General features: G+C 43.6%; 1 protein-coding gene across 4 annotated transcripts in view; it reads left to right on the top strand.

Moving 5' to 3' along the window:
• Window positions 1-5,470, top strand: part of LOC142503959 (coagulation factor XIII B chain-like) — a 129,347-nt gene extending 123,877 nt beyond the window's left edge. For all 4 annotated transcript variants that reach the window (XM_075616972.1, XM_075616971.1, XM_075616969.1 and 1 more), the window contains one exon: window positions 5,016-5,470. In XM_075616972.1, the coding sequence (XP_075473087.1) occupies window positions 5,016-5,023 (8 nt within the window). In that variant the 3' untranslated portion in view covers window positions 5,024-5,470. The remainder of the gene's footprint in view (window positions 1-5,015) is intronic.
• The last annotated feature ends 11,870 nt before the right edge of the window (window positions 5,471-17,340 follow it).

Genomic DNA, 17,340 nt, shown 5'->3' with positions numbered 1-17,340 from the left:
GTGTGTATATCTCTGTCTCTCTAAGTGTGTATATCTCTGTCTCTCTATCTCTTGACTAGGTCAAGTGATGAGCAGTTTAACATTAAAACTTTGTCTGCTTTTTGTGCTGTTCAATAATGGTGCCACAGCCGTAATGCCAAAGTGGTATCCTCATTTTTGGTAACCTTTCACTTGCGTATGGCTCAGAGCCATAGGAAATTCAAATTAAAAAATAAGTGTGTGGTTCCACACATTCATTGATTGCACTTTTATTATGATACTCTTGTCCCTAAGGTTTACTAATCTCCTTTTTTTAGTTTTTCATGTGTCTGTCAAAAACAGCTGTGGTTTTTTACTGCTTTTATTGTTGTAAGGATTACTGCACTTCACCGTTAACATTTAGCTGTTACAAACATAGAAGATAAACAGAAATGTTTTCTTCTATTTCAAGGCAGTTTTACTCCATAAGGTGAACTGGCTATGCAGTTGTTACGCCGGTGCTGCCAGCAGACCAGACCCGTCCCCTGAGCTGAAGGGGGAAGTGGTAATACATGCACCCGCAGCAAAGGGAGCGTGTCCGGAGTGTTTTATGAAGCGTTGCCAGGCCAGGTGTAGTAATGTAGACAATACTTGCCGGTACCCGTTGTAGAGATAGAGTGAAGGATGCCTCGCCGAAGTCAGAGAGTGGAGATAGGTCGTTGTCCAAGCCGTGTTCAAGGGGTTACCAGAGTGAGCGTTGTCCAAGGAGTGCCGAGATCGAGAGCCAGAGGGGGTAGTCGTATGAGCCACGTCAGAACCTGTGAAAACACTGAGAGAATCCTGAAGTACTTCCATACAGAGACTATGTCGAGCAAAGACTGAGAGCAGAGAGGAGCTAGATAAAGCAGGAAGGTCCAATTAGGAACGGAGGCGGGACAGGAAGAGCTACAGGGAGACACTGCAGATTGGTGCTGGCATAACAGGCCAGGTGAGTCTTGTTGGTAACCTGAGTATGCCCGTGCAGTGTGCGGGGGCGGAGCCTGAGGTCCAGGGGACGGGAAGAAGAGTGTGCAGACTGAGCATGCTCCGTAACTCGTGTACGTGCGTGAACCGAGCCAGTGGATGGTGCAGGTGTGCGTGCAGGAGTGCGTGGGCGCGCCCGGCGCAGAGCAGAGGAATCACCAAGGGGAGTGATCCCGTGATGTCGGCAGGGGCGGGTAGCCGTGGAGGCCGGTAAGGCAGGATTGTTTTGTGTGTCCAGGGGCTTCCTGCGGGAAGAGCGTGCTCTGTGTGGGAAGCGTGGAGAACGCCGATTCCTGACAGCAGTTTCCCTTGTAGTGAATTTCTGAGAGTAGAATGATTTACATGTGATCTTTAGTGCCTTCTTTGTGCATTTCTGTTGTAAATAGGTTTGTCTGTGTTACTTGGTGGTCTATGCATTTTGAAATCCCACATGCAACAAGGCATTGCAAGAGTTAAGCAAGTGTCGCTTACTGCTCCAACCCTTCAGGCTGTTTAGTTTACCACTCAACCACTGTTCCTGCATTTTTGTTTAAAGCCTAGAGAGGAGTTAAGTACCCTTTGTAGTCTGTAGAAGAATGCAGGGGAAAAAACTGAGGATGCGATCAATTCCTGTGTGTAGACATGCAGTGTAGCGCAGGCTTCAGGGAGTTAATAGCTTGACATACAGTGGAGATATTTTTCAGAGCAGCCATTTTTTTTATTTTTTCCTCCTTTTGCAATGAATTTTCTAGTCCTGCAGATTACGCGCGTCAGTTTATGCAACTGCAGGTAGAAAGCCACGCAGCGGACTGCCGTGAGCTGCTGTTTTTGTCTGCTTTCCGAGATTTCATTTAGTAAACCTATTCATGTTCGAGTTGACTGTTTTGCCCAGCTGTTATAATGTTTTTCAGACAGCTGCCATTATTTATTAGAAGGAGGAAGAGTTTGACCGACTGGGCCCCTCCGATAGGAGGCGTTGGATATCTGTCAGATTTGCTCATGTATAACCGTTCTTAGCTGTATGACACAAAAGGACAAGATCTGTCTTTGCACTTGTGTTGCTCCGTGATAAAGGAATTTGGGCTAATGTCACATCAATGCTGTGCACGTGGACCTTTTCTACAGTCTTTGGCAAGATGCAAACAAAATGCCAGTATAAGGCTGTGCAAGCAAAATGTGTATAGTGGGAGAGTGGTGTGTGGCACCAGTTTGTATGAATAATTCAATTTCATAGTAAGCGTGTCATTTGTAATCTATTTGTGCTATAGAAACACACCATTGTAATTATTTGTAAACACTTTTTTTTGCATGCAATACATTCAGTTTTTGATTGTTTCTTTATTTAAAAAAAAACATACATGTCGTTCAGCTGTATTTCATCAAGAGAAAACTGCTATTGCATGACTTGTATTGTGAGAGCTGTGTGCTGTGAGAGTGTGTGCAGTGAGTGCTGGGAGTTTGTGGTGTGTGCAGTGTGCAGTGGGAGTGTGTGCAGTGTGTGCAGTGTAGAATGTGTGCAGTGAGTGCTGGGAGTGTGTGCAGTGTGCAGTGTGCAAAAAAAAAAAAAAAAAAAAATTTAAATTTAAATTTTTTTTTTTTTTTTTTTTTTTTTTTTTTTTTAAACGGGAGCCACGGGAAAACCGCATTATAACCGTTTCGCGGTATAACGGGGTTTACCTGTATTTAGATCGCCCGGACCCCATTTTCTTCCCAAATATACACATTAATATTCCCCTTCCCGAACTCACAGTTTGGAGGTTTTTTTTCATAAAGGGTCAAAACACTCACATTGTATCCACCATATGAGCGCACATAAGCGGCCACAAACAGGCTTCTAGGAGTTGCTAGTCGGGCTTCGCCTTAATTATGGAAGTCTGGCTACCCCTATGTCCCATGATTACCTATACATTTATAATATATAAACTCTTTGAGGCCTATTCTAGAAACTTCGCTAACCAACTCATCGAGGATTTTGAGTAGTTCTCGCAAAATTTTGCAAGGTAGCTATTCAGAAAGCCTCAATGAGTTGGTGAAATAGTGCGGGGAATGCATTTTCTCATGATTTCTGGCTCCTGGCCAAACACATCGTGCGGGAGCTGGCGAGAAGCACAAACTCACATTTTTTTTTATAAAATCCGTCTATTCTATAGTAGATTCAACTCTGCTCCGGAGACCCCCTGGTCATGCACACTAGTATTAAAATTATGATAAAAACACTGCGATTACTTGTGAGAGCTCTCTTTGCAGCTTACAGGGGGAGAACTTTGAGAGCGGCTGAGATCTCATTGCTGCTTTCCCGAGCGGTATTGGCATTTTCCAATCGCACGGCTTGAAAGGGTTTCAGATTCTTTCTGAATAACGTCAAAACTCACATTTCAAACACTTCGGCGGGTACCTGCCAAACCTTGCGAGATAGCAGCAAACTCATTGAAGCTACTAGAATGAGGCCCTTTTTTTGTTTAAACATTAAATATCCATAATCGCCACAATATTCACAGGTAAATTGTGTTAATCTGTTTCTCTTTCATGCACGTGACCTGTATCAAAATATTACATATCATCCACCTACAGGTTGCACATTCTGAGGCCTCACTGGTCATATCACTGCATGTCGGTGTATGGGTTATCACACCACGATCCCACATTACCTGCCATTTAAGTCAATAACAGCTAGCACAGGACTGTGTTACATTATAGATAGTGTTAATGAAAAGAGACATGGTAATAACATTGCAGGTATCGGCTAGTTTATTATATATTGAGGTGGGAAGAGCCATTGAGAAGGGGGAGGGGGAACAGCTTGGACTCTCTCTCCTCTCTCTCCTCTCTCTCCTCTCTCTCCTCTCTCTCCTCTCTCTCCTCTCTCTCCTCTCTCTCCTCTCTCTCCTCTCTCTCCTCTCTCTCCTCTCTCTCCTCTCTCTCCTCTCTCTCCCCTCTCTCCTCTCTCTCCTCTCTCTCCCCTCTCTCGCCTATATAAATAAAGATATACATACAAAACGGACGGGGCAATAACATTGCAGGAATCAGGTAGTTGATACATGTATTATATAGGGCGGTGGGCATATGGATCTGACTGCATAGGATCTCCAGCTTGTGGCTTGTGTGAATGAGGAGATGCATTGACCTATCACTGTGCAGCTCAATCCTGCTTTGTATTGTGGACCCTGCAGCTCTTTTGTTAGGACGGGAAGTGTCACTTCGATTCCCCTTTGGGTTACACAAACAAGTTGTCTTATCTCCAGTGGGGGGTATTTTCACAGTTTGTTTGGTTAAGAATTTGAGGTTATGACCTTGAAAATAAAGCATTTAGAAAGCAGTCGGGGCAGAGGCCCTATTACTCAGGCCAGTGAGCTGATCTTATAGGGGCAGCACCCCTGCGGCTCCCTTTTATATGCAGTAGGTACTGTAGGCAGCCGGGGGCCTCTGGAGCTGATTATTTCAGCTCTGTGGACCCCCATGATATTTACCTGGGGAGGTGCTGCTAGTTACTTTCTAGTTGGTTAAATGCGTGCGTCATGCTGGAGAATAGGAAACTGTGACGGATGATGATGACGTTTATAATAGCTCTGAACCTTACAGTATACTCCATTACTGAGCCTGAAGATACTGACATTGTGCTAGTCCTTTCATGTCTCCGAAGGATGTGAATGGGGGGGCTGGGATAACAGCCTTGTCCTGTCCCTAAAATAAAGCAGAGATACAAGTTATGTATCAATAGATCGAACAACAAATCCTTTTACTGTGGCATCCAAACTTTAATATCAAGAATGTAGGAACATGCGTTACAGGAAAATGTCCATGAGAAATGTATTCTATGTTATACTTGATACCCAGGGGTGCTCAACTCCAGTCCTCGAGCCTCCCCGTCAGGTTTTCAGGATATCCCTGCTTCAGCACAGGTCAAAGACTGAGCCTCTGATTGAGCCACCTGTGCTGAAGCAGGGATATCCTGAAACCTGACCTCTTGGGGGCTCTTGAGGACTTGAGGACTGGAGTTGAGTACCCCTTGGTTATAGCCCTTATATATGAATTCTAACTTTCGGTTTGTGTTTTAGGGCCATGATATTCTTACATGAACAATAGAAGTGAGAATACAACACAGCCGCTGACCCTGGAATATTCGGGAGCAAGATTGTGCTATTAGTGACTGTGTTCTACGTGCATTATAACCACCAGTATAATAATCAACTATATGAATCCTGCCCTGGTTTATTTGTGACTGGAATGAGACACAGGATACACTATACTTTTTATTTGCTTTCTGTTAATGTCTAGTTTTCTCAGCATTTAAAGATGTTTTTCCAAATATACTTACATATATTTAGTATATTTAGCATGGTTTTCTCCAATAATTATAAATTAAACTATACTCACAGTTCCAAAAGACTGCTTACAAATTCTTTAGCTGCAGTATATGACAATTTGAATTGTTATTGTTCTAACCAAAGCGGTCTGTAAATTCTCATGTCATGTATGACGATGTGAATATAATAAAAAAAATTTTTTACTACTTTTATTTCTATTCAATTTAATTTTGTTATTTCATTAGTTGATATGAAATGTATATGACCCTTTTTGTAGCGCAATGAAAACTAGATTGGGAAATATTCTCTGCTTGTATCAGACACAAAGTTAGTTACAGTATGGTGAGTACAAAAGTGACAGAAACCCTCCACAGTAAAGCGTGCAGCAAATAAAAATAACATTGACCTGTCTGACAGGTCTGCAACCCTGCCCTTCCCCATTATCTCGTTGCATGCACTGCTTCAACTGCAGCCATGGATTCTGAGCAATGACGAGCAAATGAACATACTCAGCTATTCACTCTTTACTACTTGTCCAATTTAACATGAACCCTATCAGTTTATGCCGTTTAATACAACATGCATAGGGATACCAGAAATATTGACGCTTTTCCTTACAAAGGCTACCAGGGGTTCAATCGAGAGAATGTATAATAAAGGAGATAATGGACAACCCGTCTTGTGTCATTAGCAGTATGGATCTGATCAGAGAGCTGGCATGCGCAGCGAACCCTGGCCAATGGAAAATGGTAAAGTGCCTGCATAGCTGTATAAAAATTGCTAGAGCCAACAAAGACTTTAAATTCTGAGAACAAGTATCTTTAATCCAGCTCATCAAAGGTCTCCGTGCCAAGCGAAGGCGACATTGCTTGCGGTTTTGAGACATTCGTCCTATGCACCAAATCCGCCGTAAGTAATATGTTATTTCATTTTTGCTGATGACTTCTTCTGACTCTCCTTTAGACCCCAAATCTCGCTAAAATCTATTCCAAGTGTTGGAGCAATTTGGGGCAGTTTCACGGTTAAAAATTAATCATTCCAAATCTATGGGGGTTACCAGGAATATCTATAACTCTTTATCTCATAGGGGGTTATGCACTAAGCAGTGATACGTGGGTTTTCTGGATGCTATGCTCAAAGCAGTGATAAGTGCTTTTAAGTGAGATACTTTGCCTTTATAGCGTGATACTGTCTGCTGTGAGATTCACAAAGCAGTGATAATAGTGCAGTATCGTGCTATAATGGCTACTTAAAAGCACTTATCACTGCTTTGTGAATCTCACAGAACGCAGTATCGCGCTATAAAGGCATTTATCTCACTTAAAAGACTTATCACTGCTTTGTGAATCTCACAGCAGGCAATATCACGCTATAATTGCTTTTTATCTCACTTAAAAGCACTTACCACTGCTTAGTGGATAACCCCCAATGGCTCTTAACATAAATGTACCCAAGGATGTGGAGAAGCTCCTGTGCATAAATTTTCATTTTACCTTTAAGTCATCTTTTCTTCCTTATCTAGGTATTGCTATTACATTTTCCTCTCTATATAGATCCAATTATCCCCAGCTGATTAAAACTCCAAAGAAATATCGAGTCCTCAAATAAATACAATGGGGGTTATGCACTAAGCAGTGATAAGTGCTTTTAAGTGAGATAAAAAGCCATTATAGCGTGATACTGCCTGCTGTGAGATTCACAAAGCAGTGATAAGTGCTGTTAAGTAGCCATTATAGCACGATACTGCACTGTTATCACTGCTTTGTGAATCTCACAACAGGCAGTATCACTCTATAAAGGCATGTATCTCACTTAAAAGCACTTATCACTGCTTTGTGCATAGCCCCCAGAAACCCCACTTATCACTACTTAGTGCATAACCCCCAATATCTCTTGGATAGGGAAAATTATTTTGATTTAAAATTAACTGATTACACAGGGTTTGACATCTATTTGGAACTGTACCAATTCCTGTTCCCAGTAGAGACCTCAAAGTGCTCCAGATTCACGTCTCTTGATTAATTTGGGGCAAAAAAACATCCCGGAGTCATAGAATCAACATTTATAAGAGTGATCAAAATGGGTGGGCAAGCGGTGACTAATCGTTTGTCTTACTATCATGCCACCCAGCGTAGTGAACTACTACGGAATTCGAATTTGGGTGCTAGAGGATAGATGCACGGTAAATTTGATGAATGCGGCTCAGCGGAAATTCATTTGCTACTATGGCTTTAAAAGTCTAGTAGATCATCAAGTGTATCATCTCGCCGTCATAAAACAATCCTTGTACTTATCGGATCTCTAAACACAATTTAACAATAAAAAATTCTGGAATGTTCCCACTATTTTGTAATCTGGTTTTTGTTCCGGGAATACATGGGGGACATTTCTCTGCGTGGAGATTTGACGGCATTTCTAGAGTTAGGAATATGTTCTCTAGAGATAGCTCAATCTCATTTGCTGATCTCTCTGAGAGGTATCCTCTGCTTTCTGCAGAGGTTTTTCAATAATAATACTGTGGGTGAAGCCATTTGTGTCTAGTCCCACCTCAGGAGTGACTCCTCTGATCACTATGTATTTTAAGTCTCTCTTCAGTTCATGGTATCTTGAGAAAGGTTTGATTTCCGCTCTATATCACATTATTCTTAAACCACCTAGTAAAAATAAGACCTTTTTTTGCGTAAGTGGGAGGAGGAGATGGGTAGAACATTGCAAATGGAGGACAGCGATGAGATAAAGTATGCATAACTGCATCCATGAATTCAATCTGCAAAGCAATGAAAGAGAATGCTTACAAACCGTTAAAATCGCTGTTATATAACTCCCTCACGCCTCCACAAGTTCAACATAAATGCATTTCCCAGATGTTTTCTGTGGTCATAGTGGTTCTCTCTCCCATGTTTGGTGGTTTTGCTCTCTGCTTGCTCTATTGTGGTCTCAGATATTTTCCATGAATTATAATATTTTGCGTACTTCAATTACTCTGAATCCGTGGGTGGCCCTCCTACAGAGACCTCCTCCTAACCTTTCTAAGGCCGAAAGGAAGCTGGCCACTCGCATTTTCAATGCTTCTGAGGGTCGCATGGCTTCTCTGTGGTTGAAGACAACTATTCTGACATCGATGTTATCAAACTCCGTACATCTGGAATGTTATGGTTCATTCAAAAACCATTTTTTTAAGGAGGATTGAAGAACATTTTCGAGAGTTTCGGACACTTACTTTTGCCATGTTACTGGTCTGAGGGTTGCAGGGTCTATGGCTCTTCTATGACATAAATGTTGCCATGGTATTCCAACACACCCTTCCTACCTCCCATTTCTCTTTCCCTCCCCTCTCCCCTTCAAATCGTATAATCCGTGTGAGTACTCTATATGCTGTATTTCTCCCTTCCGAATTTCCCTTTTTTTTTTCTTCTGTACCCTGAAATGCCTTTTAAGATAAACAGTTAAATAAAGAAAATCAAAGCTTTTGTTTTAAAATAAAAATGTATTTTTAAAGCTCCTTGGTAAAAATGTAAACATGGCCATCTCCTCTTAGTACTTCCTGTGGGATCACCATGAAACACGAGTTTATCTGCCACCAAACTCCAGATCTGCAGTGTGATAGGACCAAGTCACATGTAAAACAACTGGAAAGGGCTCCACCCAAGACTAATATTTATTGTCTGCAAGAAGGTAGAGGGTCTATCTGGTAGCTCTGAAGTTGTCATTGCCAAACTGCACGGTAATACATGTTCAGAAGTAGTGGAATGAAATGTGGGAAAAACCCCTATTCTCCATTGCCAATCGCTTCTTCTAAACCCCTACATGTAACAAACCAAGCGGTTTAACAGCCAAACTTCCCGGATTGTACGTGCTTTGGTCAGGTTTTAAGAATATCCTTGCTTCAGCACAGATGGCTCATTAAATTCCTGCTTCAGCACAGGTGACGCGATCAGTGGCTCTGTCTTTTACTGAGCCACTGATAGAGCCACCTCTACTGAAGCTGGGATATCTTTAAAACCTGAGCTGTTTAGGGTCTTGAGGACAGGAGTTGTCCGTGCCTGGCATGCAGTATGGTGCATCATGTTATGTAAAGCTACTAGTGCATGTGCTCTATGGGCCTCTGTCTGCTTAGTGACCATAGACTATCCCTGCCAGTGTGGCTAACTACTTTGTGTCCGTAGGCACTAAAGTGTAATTAAAGTATTTCTCCTAATACTCACTCACTATTCACTCTGTTCCCTACATTTACCTTCCATGGAATTCACTTTTTCATGTATGTCTATTAAAATAAATATATATAGAAATATAGATCCCCTAATTTTACATAGCTACATAGTTACGTAATTACATAGTTCAACTTATGCTAAATGTAATGTTTTGTCTTAAAATACGGAAGATTAGTTATTTATCTAACCAGTTTACATATTATATTTAGTAACTGTTTCTCTTTTTTTCTACCTATTACATAATTCTATACAGTTATCTATTGATTCTCTTATCTTCCTGCCTGACTTTCCCTTTATCCGTTACTTATGTAATTTCTAATCTATCTATGTTTACATTTCTCACTAAATGTATACACTGGTGTCTTTCTTTTCTTCTATCGATGTAAAGATGAGTATCTACAGTATATACTTGTGACAGTGAGGGGTAACCAGGCTCACTAATAAAGGTTAAGCCCGTGTGGTTGCCCCTGATCCATGTCTGGGGGTCCAAGAGTGAAAGCTCTTGGTCCTGACTGTTGCATACACATTGAAAACTTGAATGTAAATTATGTGACAAAGAACTTCTGTGTTTTTACCTTTCCAGCTGTGCCAGCAAGCAGAGATTGCTAGGCTATGAGTTTCAGGGTGGATTTTGCGGAGAAAGTCTCGTCAGATTGTGCCTAGATATTCGGGGGCCCAGAGTTACGGGCCACCCCAAGAATGTACCTGGGAATCAGGTCGGAATCCCGGATACATATAGGCACAATGCTCCGGTCAAAATCCTGCCCTGAAAACACTCTCATGATTCACCACCAGGATTCTCTGCTGCAGCACAGACCAGAAAGGTAAATGGGGCAAATGGGTTCAAGATATCCCCTGAATGGTACAGGGGTCCCTATTATAAGGGGGGATGCCCAGTTAACTCCCAGATCACCCGGAACCCAATATAGGGGTTCAGGGGGTGCAATATATATATATATATATATATATATATATATATATATATATGAGAAATAAGTAGCGCCACCAGTGAACTAGTGAATAATTCAAATAAATTATAATAAAAATGTTTATATATGCTCAAATATGTGATAATGTTAGTCCCAAAAAAAACTTATACTTGCATCCTATATATGGGATAGTGTATCATAAAATAATGTTATAATGTGAACAGTGTAAAACAAACTAAAATAAACTCTAATTACATGTAACAAAAAATGATAATATATAAGAAAAATAGATATGTTAAATCCAAAAATACATGTGAAAAGAAAGTCCAAACCCTAAATTGAGTCCTGATGGATAGATCAAAACCAAAAGTACAAAGTCCAGGGGTCCAAGGCTGCTCTCAGATGGAAAATGGGGATTCTATAGAAACAAAAAGAAAACAGAGAGCACACTCCCCATAGCGTAATATTGTACATTTAATAACAAATAGGGAAAAGGAGAGGGATTAAAAACAATCACAAAATTAGTATAAAAACATGCAATTTGTGATAATAATCACCACCACGAGGCAAGCACCGTCCTGGATCACGTAGACAGTCCAAAGGAATAACAACTGGTTACCAGGAACAGTTCATCCTCCATTAGTTGCCGCAGAAGATGTTCCATATAACTGCTTTCAGTTAGCATACGAGCTGGCCTCAGTGAAACAACATGCACGCTCCGGCCGTAAAGCGCGCCCGTGCGTAGTGATGTAGTGTCGTGATTTGCGTCCCTCTGTTGTCTTTGATTTGCCTGCTGCCTGTCTTGACCTTGGAATTGAATCTGACCACCCCTTGTCTACTTTGGAACCGGACCTGACTACCCTTTGCCTGCTGCATGCCTCGACCTCGGAACCGGACCTGATTACCCCTGCATCCCAGGCCTCTGATCCCAGGCCAAGGTCGGGGTATTACTCCTTACCTTTGCCCTGCGGGTCCATATCCTGTTTGCAGTAAGCAACGTTACACTAGCCCCGTGGGTGGCTTCTGAATAACAAGTGGCTAAGGTGGCAAATTTGCGCAGTCCCTTGTTCCATTAATAAGATCTGTTTGCCCGACTTCATAAGACGGGAAGCCATCTGATTGGCTGGTTGTAAAATTCCCATGCTCGGATTGGTTGTAGTATTTCATGAATGAACTCTGAAATACTATAAGAATGTCTCAGCCAATTCAGTCCCCAGATTCTAAGTGCCAAAACAGCAGCAGCAAATTCGAAATCTCAAAAAGATGCTCTGTGAGAAATAGCAGCGAGCCGGCTTCAGAAATTTCAGGTCGAGAAAGTCCCACATTCCGGGACCAAGTTCTGAGAATAGAAAGTAGCAGTCGCGGCTGGAACAACAAGCCAAAAAGAGTACCCGGGTATTTGGTACTTGCTCCCAGTCAAGGGATTTCAGCACCTCCAGAGTGGAAAGTGCGGTGGCATCTGGAACTGCATGCCGATTCGAGTTCCAGCACATTTCGGGACAAGTACCGGTCAACCTAAAGATTTTGTTTTATGGACTATTTCAACTAGAAAAGGCTAGTGTTGCAGCCCATACCCCCAGTAAGTGTGTTTTCTCCCGTATTTTGTAATCCACTGTGTGAACGTCTGTTTCTATGGAATAAATGTCAATTTGTTTTTCTTTCAGGTTTTGCTTAGTGTTATGATCCCGGTATAAAGGTGTAAATGCCTGGTCTCCCGTGACAATACTCTTGCTCAATACATTTTCCATTATCTATATTTATACATTTATCCTCTATGTACGTATATTTATGTTCTTATATCTGTACATTTACATGTATTTTATTACGTGTGTGTGTGTGTGTGTATATATATATATATATATATATATATATATATATAAATATATATATATATATATATATATATATATATATATAAATTCTCTTTCTGTATATGTGCCTTACTACTACACCTTCTAGCTATATATATATATATATATATATATATATATACTCTTTCCACATATTTTACGTTCTAAAATTTCATATACTGTATGTGTATACACAGCTGTTGTAATAATATTATTTTGACCGGCCGGTCTTTATATATATATATATATACAGTATATCTCAGGAGGTTATTTCTTTTTTTTCACCTGAGTAGTAAGATCCTGTTTTTTTATATTTACTTAGGATCTTAGTATTACCCTGATATTTTCACAGCTGTTGAGACCCTCTGGGGATTGTTTTATATTTATATTTGTTTATTGTTTTCCATTTCCATTAATAAACATTTTTTCATTATTATTGTTGCTTGAGTGCTTTTAGTGGGACACTTTTCTTTTTTCTTTTGTGTATTTTATATATATATATATATTCTCTTTCTGTATATTTGCCTTACTACTACAACTTCTAGCTATTTATATAAAGTGTTCGATAAATCACCCAAAAATCTACTCGCCCAACCACAAAAATCTACTCGCCACCTAGTCCCGCCCCCAACCCCGCCCCTAGTCCCACCCCCAACCCCGCCCCTAGTCCCGCCCCCAACCCCGCTTTAAAATAAAATATCTAAAGCAGCAATCCCGTCTGGGATCTTAACTGATCCGAAGTCCCTCAATGTCCAGGTACCCTCATTCCCGCAATGTTACACATTGGAGGGGAGGTGTTCCCTACCTGTCTTCTGGGTTAAGGGGGGTTCTGATGTCTTCCGTGTGAAGCTTGAGTCAGATCTGGAAGAAAGCAGTATAGGTTATTTCGGTGTAGTATAGGCAGTTAAGATATATAGGGTAAATAAGAGATCCAGATCCAGAGTGTGAGAGAGTGTGGGTGACAGAGAGAGAGAGAGAGAGTGGGGGGGGGAGAGAGAGAGAATGTGGGGGAGAGAGAGAGAGTGTGGGGGAGAGAGAGAGTGTGGGGGAGAGAAAGAGAGAGTGTGGGGGGAGAGAGAGAGAGAGAGTGGGAGAGGGGAGAGAGAGAGAGTGGGGGGGAGAGAGGGAGAGTGGGGGGGGGGAGAGAGAGAGAGAGTGTGGGGGGGGGGAGAGAGAGAGGGGGGGAGAGAGAGAGAGTGGGGGGGGGAGAGTGAGAGAGAGAGTGTGGGGGGGAGACTGAGAGAGTGTGGGGGAGAGAGAGAAAGAGAGTGTGGGGGAGAGAGAAAGAGAGTGTGGGGGGGAGAGAGAGTGGGGGGGAGAGAGAGAGAGTGTGGGGGGAGAGAGAGAGTGTGGGGGGGAGAGAGAGTGTGGGGGGGAGAGAGAGAGTGTGGGGGAGAGAGAGAGAGTGGGTGACTGACTGACGGGCCGGGGTGGGTGACTGAATTACTGGGGCAGGGGTGGGTGACTGACTGACTGGGGCAGGGGTGGGTGACTGACTGACTGGGGCAGGGGTGGGTGACTGACTGTGGGGGGGTGACTGACTGGGGGGGGGGGTTTACTGACCCAGGGGGGGTGACTGCGGGGGGTGTGTGACTGACTGGGGGTGTTACTGACTGGGGGGGATGACTGACTGGGGGGGATGACTGACTGGGGGTGTGACTGCCTGGGGGGGTGACTGACTGGGGGGCTGACTGACTGGGGGGGTGACTGACTGGGGGGGGGTGACTGACTGAGGGGGGTGGCTGACTGGGGGGGTGACTGACTCGGGGGGGTGGTGACTGACTCGGGGGGGGTGACTGACTGGGGGGGTGGTGACTGATTGTGGAACACCAGAAGTACTCCCCCACACACTCATTCTCCCATATATATACACACACACACACACATACACATTCTCCCACACACACACACCCATTCACACACACACACACACACACACACACACACACACACACACACACACACACACACACACACACACACACACACACACACACACACACACACACACACACACACACACACACACACACACACACACACACACATTCTCCCACACACACCCATTCTCCCATATACACACACACACACACACACACTCTCTCTCTACACACACAGGGGGGGGAGGAAAGGCCGCGACCAGCACCACAACCACCACGCTCCTCCCCCACCCACCCGCGCCCGTCTCCCGCTCGGGGGGGGATCATCATCATCCCCCTCCCCCCCATACCGACATCCCCCTCCCCCCCAATACCTCACGCGGGAGTAGTAGAAGCTTTGGTGAGGTGGCAGGGTGGGTGTCACGTGGCAAGGTGTCCCCCAGCGGGCACCCCAGGGGAGAGTCAGCACCGCCGTGGCCGCCACTGCCCTGCTCCCCTCGCCGGCATGTCCCGCAGTGCGCAGCCAAGCAGGTTTGCAGGCTGCTTCGTCTTCTTCGGTGGAATGAAGCTCATGGAGGGGGGCAGGCCGACACCCCCCCCCCTACACACACACACCTCATGCGCCGTCATGAAGATAGCTGGCGGGCATATTTTAAGCTTAGTGGGTGAGGAGGCAGGGTGGGTGGGAGGCACGTGGTGAGGGCCCCCCGCGTACGCCAACCAGGCTGCAGCAGTGGGGACCTCCCGACCTGGGAAGCGATCGGTGGATCGAGGGACAGGAGGAGGGGGACAGGAGGAGGGGAAGGGGGCAAGAGAGCTAACGCAAGGTTGGAGGCGCAGAGGGCAGGAGCAGAGGGCCACGGTGGGGAGTAGGGAGCCATGTGGGCACCAGGAGGCAGGGAAGGAGCAGAGGGGCCGCAGCATGGAGAGATTGGAGAGTACTTACCCTCCAACAGAGCTCCATGCAAAGCCTGGGGGCGCGCGCCAATCAGCTTTCAGGTAGGGGGAGTTTTTTTTTTCAAAAATTTTTCAGCGCGAGCAGGGAAATTTAAAAAACAAACACGTGTGCTGCTTGGGCCAATATTTACTCGCCCGGAGGTTAAATCCACTCGCCCCGGGCGTGTAAATATTTAGCATTGTCGAACACTGTATATATATATATATATATATATATATACTCTTTCCACATATTTTACGTACTAAAATTTCATATACTGTATGTGTGTTTACTCTGTATATATGGGCATTTTTAAATATAATTATCTACAGTACATGTCTCTTTCTATACATTAATGTAGTGTACTTATTTTCATATATCTATTCAATATTTCTAAATGTTTCTTATTCGTAATATCTACTATTCTTTCATTCTGTCTCTCTTTCACCCTTTTCCTTTCATTCTGTATTTTTCTCTTTCTCCCATTCACACAGTCACACCATACTTTCAGCCTGTGCACTTTCCCTTCTATTTCTTCCTTACCTGTTCTCTCTCTGCCCAAACTGTTGCCTCCCCCTGATTCTAATGGTCACTCTCTCTTACTGGCCATGTAAACGTCTAAATTAGCGAGTGTCCCACCGCAAGACCATTCCATGCGCTAACTTATTAGGGGGCATGTCCTATCAATGGACAGTCCGTAACAAGGGGCTTATTCCCCATCCCCCCATAACTAACCCCCCATAACTTAACACTAGTTTCATCCATAGCAAGACCAACTCAGAACTCTTTTGTAAGATCAAAGGTCACAAGAGCTTTAATGTATTACCTTAATGTAACTCATATCCTAAGTTATGGGTGGACTACTTACTGTATAAATGACATAAAGGGACCTATGCACTAAGCACCAATAAGCCACTTATATGCGCCTTTTTGCCATAAAGGCCTACAGCAGTTCAGTAAGCCCCGATAAGTCACCGATAAAAGCCATTTTAAGCAAAAATAATTCCAAATATAAAAAAAAATCGTCCAACAAGCGTCGATAAGCCACTTATCGTCAGATTTTCAAACTCGTGCAATTCTAATAACCCAGATTAGTTTATCGAGGCTAATTGCGGCGCTAGAATATAGATTTCCTCTCAAAATCCTCTCGTCAGGAAAAGTTGGTGAGGAAGGTGGTGAAAAGCTGCCGAGAGGGGACCTGGAAAAAAATGCATTTTTCCTACATCGGATTGATGCCAGGAGTCTCCAGAGCTGATAACCATTATTATCAGCACTGGAGGCCCCCGGCATGAATCACATGCAATAAAAATGCATTTAGAGGCCACTTCATTACCTTAGCGGTTAACCGCTAAGGCAATGAAGGGTTTAAGGAACAACAGCAGCTATATTGGGGGTAAGGGGGGGGGGGGGGGGGTGAGTAAAGCGGGTACTTGGCCCTTCACTCACCCCCTCTGCCCTAATAAACATTTCAATATGTACTAACCACCAATACACAACCCACCCACCCCCTGTGGCCCCACATAAAAGCATTGTTCATTTTTCTTATACACAGGATTGATACCAGAAGCCAGCGGGAGTCCTCAGGTGGTCCCCATGAGTTTCCATGGGCCTCCAGGTTGTTCCCGCAGGTGTCCAGGGGTCCTCAGGTGGTCCCCATGGGTGTCTGGGGGTTCTTGGGTGGTCCCCGCGGGTCCCCGCTGGCCTGCGGTACCAATCCTATTGCAAAAAATATGTGCAATACATTGCAATAAATACACCTCCCTCCCCAGCACACACAGTACAGTAATGGGCAAAATAACTATTATCCAGATATGGATAATAGCTAATTTTCCCAATTTTAAATCTAAGATCAGCCAGCATAAATGAAGTACTGTACATAAAACTTTCAACTTACCCCAGCCATCATAAAGTGCATCCTCGACAGCATACTGCAGGTCCATGTCCTCCGCTGACAGAAAGAATACAAGAAAAAATACAATCTAATGGCCCCTAACCCTTTATTCACCTTAGCAGTTAATAACCACTATAGTACTTAAGGGGTTAACCCCCGTCCCACACCACCCATCCAGGAGTCCTAAGCACCAACCCCAGACCCTCTATACCCACCCTGTACCCATTGATGGCACAGTGGTATATAATACCCATATAATATGGGCATGTTAAGCCACTACATCACTAAATGGGCAACCTAATAAAAATAATTAAGGCCAGAAATACACAATAATCACATAAATACAGAAGCATCTATACACCCCAACAATAAAAGAAC

The sequence above is a fragment of the Ascaphus truei genome, chromosome 10 (assembly GCF_040206685.1).
Source record: "Ascaphus truei isolate aAscTru1 chromosome 10, aAscTru1.hap1, whole genome shotgun sequence".
In the NCBI taxonomy this organism is placed as follows: Eukaryota; Metazoa; Chordata; class Amphibia; order Anura; family Ascaphidae; genus Ascaphus; species Ascaphus truei.
This window is presented reverse-complemented; position numbering and strand designations above follow the sequence as displayed.